This window comes from Psammomys obesus, unplaced genomic scaffold, assembly GCF_907164565.1.
Source record: "Psammomys obesus unplaced genomic scaffold, mPsaObe1.curated_primary_1811, whole genome shotgun sequence".
NCBI classification, from domain to species: Eukaryota; Metazoa; Chordata; class Mammalia; order Rodentia; family Muridae; genus Psammomys; species Psammomys obesus.
The window spans coordinates 1,604,056-1,619,336 of record NW_026594240.1 but is presented as its reverse complement, the minus strand read 5'-3'; the positions used below and the strand labels follow the sequence as shown (position 1 = coordinate 1,619,336).

General features: G+C 44.7%; 1 protein-coding gene across 4 annotated transcripts in view; it reads right to left on the bottom strand.

The window, feature by feature from the left end:
- Positions 1-4,171: 4,171 nt before the first annotated feature.
- Positions 4,172-15,281, bottom strand: part of Nckap1l (NCK associated protein 1 like) — a 180,143-nt gene continuing 169,033 nt past the window's right edge. For all 4 annotated transcript variants that reach the window (XM_055618248.1, XM_055618249.1, XM_055618250.1 and 1 more), the window contains 5 exons: positions 14,059-14,152; positions 13,199-13,315; positions 12,752-12,861; positions 10,998-11,087; positions 4,172-5,551 (listed from right to left, as the gene is read on the bottom strand). In XM_055618248.1, the coding sequence (XP_055474223.1) occupies positions 5,420-5,551; positions 10,998-11,087; positions 12,752-12,861; positions 13,199-13,315; positions 14,059-14,152 (543 nt within the window). In that variant the 3' untranslated portion in view covers positions 4,172-5,419. The remainder of the gene's footprint in view (positions 5,552-10,997; positions 11,088-12,751; positions 12,862-13,198; positions 13,316-14,058; positions 14,153-15,281) is intronic.

The window sequence follows — 15,281 nt, the reverse complement described above, 5'->3', positions numbered from 1 at the left end:
CGCGGGCCAGGGCCCCCTCCCTCCTCTCCCCTCCCTGCTCCTCCGCCCGCCGGTCTAGCGCGAGGCGCAGCCACTCCTCCCCCTCGCCCAGGAGTGCAGGGGAGCCGAGGGGTGCACACACTCAGGAGCGCCCAAGGGCGAGCGCGCGCCCCAGCGCCCCGCACGAGTGGCTGCTGCGTGTACCTTGCGCGCGGGGGGGCGGGGAGAGAGGGTAGTGCGTGTTGACAGCGCGCGCGGGCGACCCGCAGGACTTCGTGTGGATGGTGGGGTGGTTCCTCCTGGGTGTGTTTGGAGTTTCCGTGGATGAGCACTTGTGGTCCCAAGATTCCACGCGTGGCTAGTTGCCCGCGTGTCCTCTGTGGTTCTTATCGCTCCCTGGGGCACCCAGACGTGGATGGAGTGAAGCCGCAAGCCTCAGAACCTAACTAGGCCAAATCCCACACGCACTCCTGTCTTTGAAATGAAAAGTTCTGGTGGGTCTGAGTGATGCTGCATCCCACAGCTGGCCTCAGCTCCCACAGCGGGGTCTTCCAGACCTGCCTCTGTCGCCCTATTCATGGTGCCTCCAGCAACCCGCCCGGAGGGAATTTCTACCTGTTTTAAAGCTTTGCAGAGCAAGCAGTCACCATGCCTTCCTTAACTACCCAGTAACTACACAGAACCAGGAAATAAAGCCTGATAGCTAGCTTGGCCTGCAGGCCTGTAGCCTATCCAGCTCATTTCATTTTATTCTGCCTTCAGAGGAAGAAATTTAAGGGCTGAAGGCTCAGTGCAGGACAGCCTCTCTGCTGAATAAACATTTTGTGAAACAAGCAGATGGAATTCGAACTCAAGACTGTGTGCCAGGGCAAAACCTCTTCCAGCCAACCGTGTCCCATCATGGGAACCAGTTCTATCTCTTTGTTCTCTGAATGCACACCTACTTTGTTTGGCACTGTAGAAACTCATGCAATCTGCAAATAGAAAGAGATTCAGGGTTCCTGAATGAGAATTTTCATTTTAAGAATTCTGGAGTTTGGAAGGAGGGGTGATCGGGAGAAGACATGTATTCTAAACTATAGAGTGTAGGCTCCTCTTTTCTCAGTCAAAGAAGAAAAAAGGAACAGAAGAGAAGTGCTAGACTCCTATTGTAAAAGAACTGCCAACTCAGGTCAGGGCTTCTTTCTGCATCTGAGAAGCAGCCACCACCAGGTAGTTCAAAGGCAGAAGGCTGAAGCAGAGCTGAAGATAGAGCCAAAAGTGACAATCATCTTGGGCCCTTGCCCTCTGTCAATCTAACTTCAGCACACATCCCTGTATCCTCCTCTCCAGAGGAACAGTCACAGCCAATAGACCTCTGCATCTGAGAGCCTATCGCTTTTGCACAATACAGTTTACAAAATTTATAAACCATCTCCTTTATCAACTGAAAAGGGGATTGGCTAAAAACTACAGAAGAGTTAACTATGAATTAGGATTAGAGTTAAAAAGCTTTAACTCAAAATTTTCATTAGAACTAAGGTGTTTCCGATACAGACACTGTTCAACTAGAAGAGTTGAAAGGGGAAGGGTTCCAGGGCATACTTTCAACATTTCTTGTCAATACAATGGCATGCCCAGCATTCCTAAGCTGCCAACTTCTAACCCTTAAAAAAAGGGGGGGGGGGATTTCTAGAACTAACTACCTCCCTTTCCATTTAATAAGAAAAGTGCCCAGAAAAAATAATACAGTCCCACAGTTACCCTCTAAGTCAAAGCTGAGTCTCCCAACCTTCTTTCATGTTCTTTAGTCACGAGTTCTGGTGTTCAGCTTCACCTCCATTCCTCTAGCAAAAAAGCAGTGATTCTCTGTCTTTTCTGCCTCTCCTCCCTTCCTAGACCTTTCCTAGGCTCTTTCTGCCCAGCCTCATTGCCCTCCTTCCTGTTCAGCTTCTGCTAAACAGCCCTGCCCTTACCCCTTGGAAAATCTGCCTCCTCACACACGGTGCCCCACAATCCCTTCCAACAAGCTCAGTTTGATAAAGACCAAAAGTGATGCTTTGGCAGCAGGTGACGGATGGATGTGATCTGCCTCCTACAGGAATGCTATTTAAAAAGACAGCCCCACAATCCTCTCTTCCCAAAGTGACAAAAGAAAAGACTGCTCTTCAGTCTCTACCATGCTGCAAACTCAGCTCAAGTTAACTTCTGACTTCCCCAACCTGCAACCTGACCTGCAGTTCCAGCTTCCTATTCAGGTGGGAGGGAGAATACTTGACAACTCACTGAGGTGTGGGGGCTGAGGGGGACTCATCTTCACCTCCTTTGATGACAGGTACTTGGGAGAAGCAAGAGACCTTGTGGGGAGGAGGGCTGAAAGAACATTCTTCCCCCAACAACGTGAGCACATTTCAGCCATGTGCCAGCAGCATTGTCTAAAAGTCTAACTTTGTGAGAGAAGATTTAACTAACTAATCCAGGCAGTAGAGTCTTAGACTAAGAAAGTTGGTCCTTTCTTAGTCTAGCCTTAGACCAGCCTTGCTTCAGGATCTCAATCCACATTTGTTTCCTCCTTGTAAAGTGACAGAGGGAACCCCTACTTTCCTTGGCCAGACCTCAGGCTGCACCTTGAGGTTGCCGTCTTTACCTGCCTTCTGGATAGAACAACATAGCAGAAGAGGCAGCATCCCTGCCGCCCAAACCAAAGACAACACCTCAGCAAGCATCCCCCTCCAGGCCTGGTGAGAGGAATAGTTCCATCTCACTACTGCAAGGAAGTTAGTGGAGATTTAATTTAAAAAAAAGCTGCACTAATAAAAACACTGAGGCTAGAAACAACTCTCCCTGCAAGTCAGAGTAACTGGGGTCAGCATCCCTCCTGAAAATCACTCTTTAGTTCTTTTGGGACCTAAGTTAAATAAACTGAGGGGTCTCAGGACAACAATCCATAGGTGATGGTGTCCTGGGCTGTAAGAGGTCAGAGATCCTCCTCACTGAAAAGCAAATACCTGAAATGCTGGTGCCTCCTGTTTTTCCATGCACCCTTCCCTTCTAGTCATTCACCTTTCGTTCCTGCTGATAAACGTAGCTGCATCCTCACCTCTCCTCTTCGTTGCTTCTACAGTTTTCTGGGTTCTATAGAGGCAGTATGTCAGGCAGAAAGTCCAGCACCAAGCAGCAGACTTGGATTCCAATTCCAGTCCATCACATGACCTGATTCATTAAGTCATATATTGTTGCTGGATGTTTCCTGACCTGTAATATGGAAGCCTTCACTGCCTACTTTGCAAAATTGTTCTAAGTATAGAAAAATGATTTGAAAAACTATAGGTAGTAGATAAATGTGTGGGGATAATTACACATCTATGAAGAGAGATTATGTCAAAGTGCAAAATTTTAGAACTGGAAAACAAATCTGTTGATGTGGGAGTGGGTAGGTTGCAAAAAGGAAATGGAGGTGGTTACAAAATCTGTGTGGTAATAGAGTTAGCTACTCTGTGCCTTGACTGTCACAGAGGAATAAACCTGCACATGATAGGGCTGCATGTACATATGAAGAACCAGTGTAAGTAAAACTGGAACACCTGAATTAGATCAGTGAGTTATAGTAATACCCCATATTCTGGTGTGACTATGAACTGTGACACTGTGTGAGGGTAAACTGGATCTTTCTGTATTATTTCTTACAAGTACATGTAGAGCAAGTATCTCATTTTTTTTAATTAACAAAAGAACATTAATTCTACCTCCATTGCCTACCTCTCTAGCTATCCTCTGGGAGGTTCTTTGTAAATGATTCTCCATGCAGATGGGGAAGGGGAGCTTTATGATCCCTCAAGCAGAAGAACAAAGTGGAGATACAACAGTATAGGGTCAGCAGGGTACAATGATATAAACCTAGAATCCCACCATTTGGGAGGCTGTTGCAGGAGAATTGTGAATTTGAGGCTAACCTGAACTACATAACAAGAGAAAAGAAAGGAAGTGTCATTCGTCAGAGCCTTTCTCTCCTTATCAGTTTGTCTGACACTGAATCACCCCTTTCCACATAATAAAAAATAAGAAGCAAGGACAATGAACAGAAGCATGAAGCAAGTGTCTCTGTGGCATCTATCCTAAAGAGCAGGGAGTTCTTACTAACCAAAACGTGTGTTGATTATGGGTGTCAAGTGAAGGAAGTATTGACTAAGAAATAAAAAAGCAAACATTCATAAACAATCCCAAAACAGCTATCAAATTGGTTTAATGAAAGCCGGGTGGTTTTGTTGAAAACCAACAATTACTTTCTTTTCATAGTGGAAGTATAGACATAATCCTAATTAATCAACTGACTAATTATATTTTCCCATTCCAACTATTCTAGACCTGTGACACATATGATCTGCTATGCCAGCCCTCCCTGGCAATGACTGTGTGAGTGAAGGGTGGAGCTACTGTTTTCTGTCATGGAGTTACTAAACCTAGTTAGTGCTATATTAAATGCCCCAGGCTCCGTGACACTTGAAATTCTAATTACTGCAGAAAAAGGACTAAGTTGAAACAGCTTGTACTCCCTCAAGGATCCCTACTCTTGGGCCCTAATGAGGTTTGTGAAAATTAAGATCTACAAGAGAAGCCCTTTCCTGGAGCAACAGCTGTGCTCAGGATGACAAGGGGATTTGGGGTTAAGTTAGTCCTACACATTAGGAGGTAGAGTACCCCCAAATGGTGTAGGAAGGAAAACCCGTCAGGTGATCTGGATTGCCCCTCTCTGTTCTGGATTATGGAGACACAATGACCCAAAGCAGACAAGGTAAGAACAGGGGAGATACACTCTTTACCCACAGCAGACAGGAGAGTAAGCTGGCATAAACCTTCTGGAGGACACATTCTCCTTGCCCCAGTGGGGAAGGCAGTCAAGCAAGGGTAGAAGAAGAGCCCTTGGAAGAGAAGTGGGTCCCTGTGCTGCTCTGCTGCAGCAGAACAGGCTGGACGTTTGCTGAACACATTTGGAAGAGGAAGAGAGGAGATAATCATCCTAATGAATGTGCAGGAGACAATAGCAGCTCCAGCGGGAGGATTATAAGCTCATTATGGTTTAATACGATGATTGATCATCTCTGCCCGACAGCATTATCCTAGAATAGTGATGAAGGTCGGAGAGACCCATGCCTGTCAGAGCTCAAGCTGGAGTCACCACAAGATACACAAGATGCTTACAGTTCACTGTTTTGTTTGTTTGTTTTCATGGTTAAGAATTTATACATGTGGTTCCACACACCTTTATCTATAAATTGTTTTTCATGGGCCCAGCCTGTCCAACATCTCCATGACCCCTCAGCCATGGATATTCCTCCATATGCCTTTCAGCTGCGGGACCTGACGTGTCTTTCCCTTGGGCACCCTCCCACTCTTCTCCCCTTTTGAAGAAATGGCTTCAGCTTTCACTGTGGTATGGCTCTTGGCACCTCCAAAAAGCCCTTCAGTGGGAACTGGATGGCAGACGGTTCAGGTAGAAGGCCCGGGAAACCTCCCGATAGGCATTGCGTAGCAGGACATAAGGAAAACAGGACTCCAACATGTCCAGAGTCAGGAAGGGTGACTCCTCCACCACCTGAAACAGATAGCCAAGAAGGTGAGAACTCCCAGAAGGCATCTGTGATGTTTTTTCCTCATAAAGGTCCTAGGCCCTTTGCAGCTTTGAGAGTTCAAAGTTCTGGTTCACTCTTTCCCATCTCCCTCCCTTGATTTGGCTCCCAAAAGCCTCCTGAGCTCCATTTCAATGGCCTGTCTCCACTACCAGGTACAATATGAAGGGCACAGAAACAAATGGCAAGGAAAAAGAAAAACAAACAAACCATTTTTCTAGAGTCAGGACAGCTCCTTCTCTCCTGTTCTGGATACTAAATCACATGTGGACAGCACAGGCATGAGTAAAGATGGATTACAGTGGTCATTCATCTCAAACCTTTACAGCCAGAGAAACAATCACCACTGCAAGCCAAGAGGAAGGACCTAAAACCACAGGGGTCCTCTTATTCTGGGCTTCCTCCCAGTATAAGAGGAGAGGCTTCTCCCTCTCCCAGCACAGTACCTGGGGAGCAATAGGATGCTACATAAAGGACACAGCATGATTAATTAGTTTAATTAGAGGCTTTCATGCTGCGGCAATTCTAGCAGTCCCCATAGCTAAACAGAAGATAGACTGGATGCCTAGATAAAATTAAGGGTAAAAGTAAGGGTGTGATAATGGGCAGAGAGGCCATATGCCCAAAACGGCAGCACAACCTAGGGTTGAGCTAGGTTTCCATCTGGGCGGGAGAGGCAGGATGTATTTCCTTAGTATCTTCTTCACTTAAGAAATCATGAGCCCGGGCTGGAGAGATGGCTCAGAGATTAAGAACACTGGTTGTTCTTCTGAAAGTCCTGAGTTCAATTCCCAGCAACCACATGGTGGCTCTTGACCATCTATAGTGAGATCTGGTGGCCTCTTCTGGTATGCAGGCAGAATGCTGTATAAATAATAAATAAATAAATCTTTAAAAAAGAATGAAAAAAGAAATCATGAGTCTAAGCCCATGCTCCAGAGAGGAACCCCCCTCCTCGTTCTCTGGCAATTCACACAGTAGCCCCTCCTCAGTATATCTAGTATTTCAAGTTCTGCAGACATACTAAGGGAAGAGAATCTATCATGTCTAGTGTCCTGTGTTCTACCTCTCGCCGAAATTCCTCCAAATTTTACACTGGTAAGATTTTGCTATTTGCAAACACACAAAGTACACACAATGGCCTCAAAAGAGCAGCAACACAGCCTAAAGGAAAGAAGATCCGCTGTCAAAACCACAGCCCCAGTCAGATGTGGTGACTCTGCTTGCCTCAAGGCTGAGGTAGAGCATGAGATTGAGGCCAGCATGGGCCATATGCTGAGTATCAGGCTAGCCGGGGCTATATAGCAAAACTTTGTCTAAAAACAAACAAACAAAAACCCATCAAAAACTCTGAAGTCCCAAGCCAAAGTCCAGTAACAAGAGTTCCTTGCTTACTGAAATTTCCAACCCTCAGCCAGCAGATGGGAGCAGGTGCAGAGAAATGAATGACAGCTTCAAAAAGGAGCCACTAGCCCATGACTTCCTATTCCCCTCCAGGAGACTAACAGGAGTCTGTGGCACTGGAAACAGCCTTAAAGTGGAGGCCCAGAGTTTGGGTTCTAGTCCCAAGTCCCATATATTTTGGATCTCAGTCTGTTCTTCCACCATTTTTCTACTATCAACTTTTAAGTCTCAAATAATGCCCAGGATCTAATGTGGCTCTGACATCAAAGTTCTTGATTCTGAAGTGCCATCTCTTTCCCCAGGAAAACCATGCCAGGAACAGGCTGTCAACCCTGGGCTGGACAGTAAGAATGCAAAGACCCTAGGGACAGAAGTGCTGGCCAGATTGTGGGATTACACAAATAGCCTTTTAACTCGGAACACAGTGCCTTCCTTCCAATCATCTCCAATTTCTCTGTGGAAACATTTGCATTTAAATTGCTTTGCAGCAGCTAGTCTGTCCAATCTTCACTTCAGCAAAATGTGTCTGGTCCTGGCTCTACTCCTGCCAGTGCTAGCCGGGGCAGGAATCTCCCCACCTTTTGGAGCAGGCATGGAGGTGAGTATCACAACAGAGGAGATGGGGCCAAAAGGCAATTCATAACACAGTCACCTCCCACCTCCCAGAAGAAATAGAGGCATGCTTAAGTCATCCAGAAACTAAAATGAGCAGCAAGCATATAGTGCTCCATGAGCACTTAATGTCTACAATGCACTTTCTCAAATATCTCCTGATTCTAATCAAGCCATCATGAGGATCATTACCCACTGTGCAGATAATGTATCATGCTGTGGCTGGGCATGAAGACATACAACTATAATCCCAGCACTCAGAAGTGGAGGCAGGGGCATTCTGAGTTGGAGGTCATACTGAGCAACACAGTAAAAATGTCTCAGAAAGAGAAAGAGAGAGGAAGGAAGGAAGGAAGGAAGGAAGGAAGGAAGGAAGGAAGGAAGGAAAGGAGAGAGGGAGGAAGGGAGGGAGGGAGGGAAGGAGGGAGGGGTTCGGAGAGCTCCAAATGCAGTGCTCCAAATGTATTTCCAGCAACCTCATTCCAGGAGACCTCACACACCCTACATGCATGCACACAGCTCAGGTTCATTCTTCTCCAATCACAATAAAGACAGGTAGGTCTTTTTCTGACTGAGACATAGATACCACTCAGGGCCTAAGCCTTTTTTTTATTTTTTTGAGATTTTTTTCTTTTTCTTTTTTATATTAATTACAGGTTATTCACTTTGTATCCCAGCTGTAGGTCCCTCCCTCATTCTCTCCCAATCCCACCCTCCCTCCCTCATCTCCTCCCATGCTCCTCTCCAAGTCCACTGATAGGGGAGGTCCTCCTCCCCTTCCATCTGACCCTAGCCTATCAGGTCTCATCAGGACTGGCTGCATTGTCTTCCTCTGTGGCCTGGCAAGGCTGCTCCCCCCTCAGGGGGAGGTGATCAAAGAGCCAGCCACTGAGTTCATGTCAGAGACAGTTCCTGTTCTCCTTACTAGAAAACCCACTTGGAGACTGAGCTGCCATGGGCTACATCTGAGCAGGGGTTCTAGGTTATCTCTATGCATGGTCCTTGTTTGGAGTATTAGTCTCAGAAAAGACCCCTGTGCCCAGATTTTTTGGTTCTGTTGCTCTCCTTGTGAAGCTCTAGTCCCCTCCAGGTATTTCTATCTCCCCCTTCTTTCATAATATTCCCTGCACTCTGCCCAAAATTTGGCTATGGGTCTCAGCATCTGCTTTGATACCCTGCTGGTTAGAGTCTTTCAGAGGCCCTTTGTGGTAGGCTCCTGTCCTGTTCCCTGTTTTCTCCCTCTTCCTTTGTCCATCCTGATTGCCTTTCTGAATGAGGATTGATCATCTTACCCAGGGTCCTCTTTCTTGCTTAGCTTCTTTAGGTATACAGATTATAATATGTTTATCGTATATGTCTAATATCCACTTATAAATGAGTATATACCATGCGTGTCTTTCTGTTTCTGGGATACCTCACTCAGGATGATCTTTTCTAGATCTTTTCTAGATCTTTTCTAGATCTTTCTAGACCATTTGCCTGCAAATTTCTTGATTGCCTTGTTTTTAATTGCTGAGTAGTATTCCATTGTGTAAATGTACCACAATTTCTGTATCCATTCCTCAGTTGAGGGACATCTGGGTTGTTTCCAGGTTCTGGCTATTATAAATAAAGCAGCTACAAACATGGATGAGCAAATGTCCTTGTTGTGTACTTGAGCATATTTTGGATATATGCCTAGGCTAAGTCTTTAAAGAAGGGAGCCTGAGAGGGCTGGTCCCAGGAATGCCTGTGCCTACATTTCTAGGCCCATATACACATGACTAAAAAAATATAAATAAATTGGGTATGGTGATATATGCTTATAGTAATAGCACTCCAGAGATAGAGGAGAACCAGAAAGTCAAGGTTATCCTTGGTTATATATTGAGTTGGAGGCCAGCCTAGGGCACATGAGAGCCTCTCCCTAAATAAATAAATAAATAAGTCTATTATGTCATACTTTTAATATATATCTTTGTAATTTCATTAAAGTCTAAGCTTGAATTAAGAATGCTTAGAGTGGGACTGGAGAGATGGCTTAGTGATTAAGGGCGCTGAATATCCTTCCAGAGGACCTGGGTTCAACTGCCAGAACCCACATGGCATCTTACAACTGTCTGTAAGTCCAAGATCTGACACCCTCACAGACATACATACAGGCAAAATACCAATGCACACATAATATTTTTTTAAAAAAGAATAATTTAAAAAAGGGATGCTTAGACTAGGGCCAGAGAGCTAGCTCAGCTGGTAAAGGTACTTGCCACCAAGCCTGAAGACCTGAGTTGATCCCAAGGAGGGATGAATGAGAGAATGAACTCTTGCAAGTTGTCCTCTGGGCACACATACACACATGCACATACGCACACAGGCACGTACCTATACACACACAAATAAGCATAAAAATACTTTTAACTCTTAGACTTATCAGAATTCTGAGTTCTGTATCTTAACAAAATTAAGGAGAAATTCAGTTTTAGTCCAGTCCCCCTTCTCTTCTCACCTCATTTGAGGAGTTATATACACATGGACTTTCCTACCTGAACATCTCAGCTGCAGCCATCTATCTTTGGGTAGCAGAGGTTCATCACTGAACACCCCAGTAGGTGGTCTTGGAAAAGGAGTTATATGGGTGGGCTGGGAAGCTCTAATACCATAGATAACTTGAGGGTGTGCTATGAGTCACGGTACATCCTCTCCCACTAGGCCAGGGGAGGGCAAGGGAGGAGTTAGAGGAGTGTAAGGGCAGACCTCTAGGCAGCCCCAGGAGCCCCACCTGCCCAGCCTGGAGAATCGACTATCAGATGAAAAAAGTGACTAAACATGCTGAAGAGAAAAATAGGGTTGTAAGGAAGTACTTTAAAAGGTCAGCTGAGAGCTCCTGGAACTTTCTGCCAAATCAGAGGCGAGCACACAGCTTGAAAAGCAAGGAAACAAGAGAGCATGTAAGCTCCCTACCTTATAACCTTACTCCCTGCCTGTGAGCCCCATGCCCAAACCTCCTTAAGTCCCTGTACTATCCAGTATTCTCTTCATAGTATCCTTGAAGACAAGAAATACACTGGTAGAAAGTTGTCACAGAAAGCCAAAAGCATACTGAATAGCCACCCAAAACACACATCGCTGCCCTCCTCTGGGTCAGACTCAGGAACACTGCAAGACAAGGGACCCATGAACTAGGGGCGAGAGAAGTCCCAATCTGCCTAGAAGCCCTTGAATGCTCTGCTCTGGGATCACAAGACAAGTCTAAAATGTTCATCAAAATATGAGGTTAGATCCAGAGGAACCAGGCAGACTTAAATTCTTAGTTAATATTTTTGGTTGGTGACGTGGCAGGGACCCAAAGACCCTAAAAAGGAATCTCCTGCTGGCACTTCCTCTCCATTCCCAGACCAACTTAAACAATATACATACCAAGCGCATGAGCAGAGAAATGGATTCACGATTTCTGGTTTTGAGTTTGTCAGTCTCCTGGCCCAGCTGCAAGAGGCTGACAGAGGCCACCTGCAGAGGAAGCATTTGTAAAGAAACAGATTTTTATGGAGGTCAGAATAGGACAGCCTCAGGCTACAGGAATTTAAGAAAAGATCAAGGAGGAGGATTAAGAAGTGCTAGGCTGTCCTTGAAAGCTCATGGTGGGAAAGTGTCAGGTCCCTAGGTTTGAGAGACACACATTGCCTGAAAAACAAAATGAATCCCAATGGCTTAGCCTGTCAGTGCAGACAGAAGGAACTCATCAAATGCCAGGAAAGAGGGCTCAAGGGGCAGGGAAGAACCTAGAACAAAAGCTGGGAAAGCTGTGTACCAAGAAATTAACAACCTTTTTTCCTCAGAAGCCTCTAGACACCTCTGTCATCGGACTGTTTACAGCTGCCTATGTACCCTAATACCAGAGATGAACTTCTGACTCAAACAATGGTCTTAGTATTCTCCTCCTATCACCTCCCAAGAGGCCTCATACCAGGCCTCCAACAGGTCAAGAACGTAGGTAGAAGCATGAGTCACACAGCCTAGGCCCAGGTTATTTGAACAGAGCAAACAAACAAGGCAAAGGGAACCAAGATGTGGGGTGGAGGACCTCTCTTCTCAAGAGATCTGGTGCGAACCCTCTTTACTTTGAAGGTGGCTAGAGCCCATTCAGTCTAGTTGGTTGTCCCAGCTTAAACAGAGACCCTATAACCTATCTGCTGTCCTGGTGTGTACTTCTCAGAATAAGGTTATAATTCCTGAAAAAAATAATGTGATCTGCTGTTTCCTCCTGAAAAGAGAAAGATAAGGACTTAATCATTAACTCACGACCATGCTTCACAAAGGAAGTTCTCCATTGCTGAGAATGCTCAGGCAGGGTGAATGTAATTGACCTCATATGAGTCAGAGTGTATAGACAGAAATCCTCCATAGGGATCCAGAATGGAAAACTCTAGGGTCTCTTTCAACTATGGAAGGAGGTTATTTATTCTAAGGCAAAACTAAGATCAATGGTAACACAGGAAGTCAAACTTTGACTAAAAAATATTGTCAACAAATTTCAAACAAAATGGACCTCTCTTATACAGAATCTACTGCCTGACTGTAAACTCTGGCCATGGAAACCCAGTCCAGGCATTCTCAAAGTAAGATCCTAAGACCAAGCCCGCTTGTTGGGAATGCTAATGCTTCATGACTTGAAACCAAGCTTGACAACTGGCTGGTGAATGACAGTACAGAGTAGAGTAGGAATGGTCTTAGAGAGCATGAAACTCAGCATCACTATAACGTTACTGTATCTCTGATAATCCTGGAAACCAAATTAAACATGAGGCTGGGCCTCACCCTGTATTCTAATCAGGAGGTCTGGGGTAGAGATTGGGAATCTATTTTAACAAACTCTTTAGGATATTCTGATATACACCAATGTGATGAATTATGAATCAGTTTAATCTCTCTAGTTTATAAATGAGAAAACTGAGGCCTCAAAAGTTTGTCTATCCAGAGGCCACAGGACTTCATAGTGGCAAAACTCAGATTTTCTCATTGTCCATTGATCTCCCCAAATATCTGGACAGAAGCTGAAGTTCCAACTGTAAGGAAAGTTAGAAAAGCTCCTGCCTTTTGCAAGTAGCCTCCACTCCTCCTGCATGAATGACATGGGGGAATCTAGCAGACTCAGTCAGTCCACTTCCACTTACCACCAGAAACTCCTTCAGGTGGGTTTCAATGTTCTTGTTATACAGAGTGAAGAGAGCAGCAGACACCTGGATGATAGCTTTGGTCAGACAGTGGATGTTGTTGTTGTAGCCTAGGTTATCATGGAGGGAGGGAGGACAAAGAGAATGACAAAATGAGCATCCCAGCCTGGCCCTAACTGAAATCGCTGTCCTTCTTCTCTTTCCTCTCCAGACTGGACCACCCTAATTGATACCAAAATAACTAGCATTTGGGGACTAGAAGAAGTATATTCCTATGGCATTGTATTGGAAAAGAATTTTATATACACATCATTCTCAAGTGCTTTTTGATACAGAAACCATACTGCTAGAGAAGGCTGTATGAACCAGGTAACTTATCTTTATTCTACTTCCCTCTCCAGCAGAGCCCTGAACAGCATTGGTCCTTCAAATCTACATCTTACTTACCATCTTTCTCAATGCTATAGAAGGAAGAAGGGTCAGTGGCCAGGAGTGGGAGGGAAACAGCAAGGAAGATCAAGAGTAGACATGCAACCTTATACTCTTCTTCAGGGGATGAGTTATCTGGAGAGAAAGAAAAGGACATGAGGAAAAGTAAGGTCAGAAAGCTGGAATTATCTCCTACAGGGTCCTACTTTACAGACTCACAGTTACACAAGAAAATATCTCTAACATGCTTTAGCATATATTGTATATTAGCAAGTAAGAGAAGTACCCAAATCCTAGAGCCCCACCCCTGCCCATGGCAGAGCAAACCTCTCATCAAAAGCTCTGCTGATAGTATCCTAAATTCTCATTGACCAACAGAGAAGAAAATGGATGAATCTGGCAAATCTGAAGAGCTTAATACCAATTCCTAGGTTCAGTTTTCTTTGAGGTATATATAACAATAAGTGGGCCAATCAGAGAAATGTGTAGTGAACAAGAGTGGGGCCTGGCAAAGGACTAGAAGATGCACAGTGTGGGGAACTTGGATGCCATCCCACACAACTTAGTGTAAGATCATTTGCTATCTACAGTTGTTATTTCATTGATTCATTTGAATCTTGTTTCCCCAACCACACCATAAATTCCCTGAGATCTTGCTGAACAAGGGACTCTCACTCAGAAATTTTCTTCAGCTTGATCAACAAAAACTAAATCACCTCTGTGAGCATCTTCTGAAAGTTAGGAGTTATACTTTTTGTCTTGCCTCCCAGCTTACATTTTCTGAATTTACAACCCCAAATAAAGACTTCTTTAATTCTGACATTCCACCTGCCCAAAAGTGGGGTACAAGCCCTTCCTTGCTCATTCTTCCATCTTACCAGCTTTTAGATTGGCAATGGCAGCTACCAGGGCTGGGTCGATGTCACAGCTCACCCCTGCAGCAGATGCCAGCTCAAAAACGCTCAGGGTGACCTGATAGAGAACAAAACAACATCCTACAGAGAAATTCTAGCTTTAGAGAGGTGCTTGACTAAAGCAAGGATTCCTAGGTCACCACATTTTAACTTATGATGTATTATTATTTTTCCAGATAGTCTTTCCATAGATTTCTGCAAAGGGGGAAAATGCTTTGTGGAGCTGTGGGGCTGGCTGTTAATAAAGTGATTATTGCACAAGCATGAGGACCTGAGTTTGAATCCCAGCACCCACATTAAAAAAAAAAAAAAAAAAAAAAAACTGTGCATGATAGTGTACTTTTATAACCCTAGCTCTGAGTCCAGAGCAGAGACACAGGGCAGATCCTAGAGTTCGTTGGCCAGTTGGCCTAACCATATCAATGAGCTACTAATTCAATGAAAGATGTCTCAAAAAATAAGGTGGAGAAAAACTGAGGACACCTGGTCAGCCTCTGGTTTCCATAAGTGCATGCACATGCACCCAGATGCACCCAGATGCACCCAGATGCACAAGTGCAGACCCACATGAATACAAACACACTGGTTGGTGTTCATTCCTCAGTGCTCTTTTAATCAGTGCAGCAAAGGTTATTTATTCACTTGTCCCCAAATACCTTTCTTTTTCTCTCTTTCTCTCTTTCTTTCTCTCTTTCTTTCCTTTCTTTCTTTCTTTCTTTCTTTCTTTCTTTCTTTCTTTCTTTCTTTCTTTCTTTCTTTCTTTCTTTCATGCTTTGGTCCAGGTCCTTCACTCTCTAATGTCATCTCCTCTTCTCTTTTTATATCTAAGTCATGTGCACCCCTCAAGCTCAGTTCAAGTCTTATAGGCTTCCCTGATTCAGCCCAAACCCACCTCTTCTTCTTTTTTTGTCCCTGACCAAGCACAGACCACACGCAGCACCTGGTGTTAGCACCTTTTCAACGTGGAAGCAAGACTAACGGCTTCTCCCCAGCACACTCTGTTTTAAAAATTCTGTGGTGTTGTAAAGGGAGAAGGCATTTGGGGAATGAGAAAGATCTCAGCTCAAATCTTACCACCACCACTTAGTCACTGTGTCTAAAAGGTTTTAACTTCTTTGAGACTCAGGAGTCTCATCTGTAGAAATGGGGCGATGATATTTATAATAGACTATATGTGTAGAGCATCA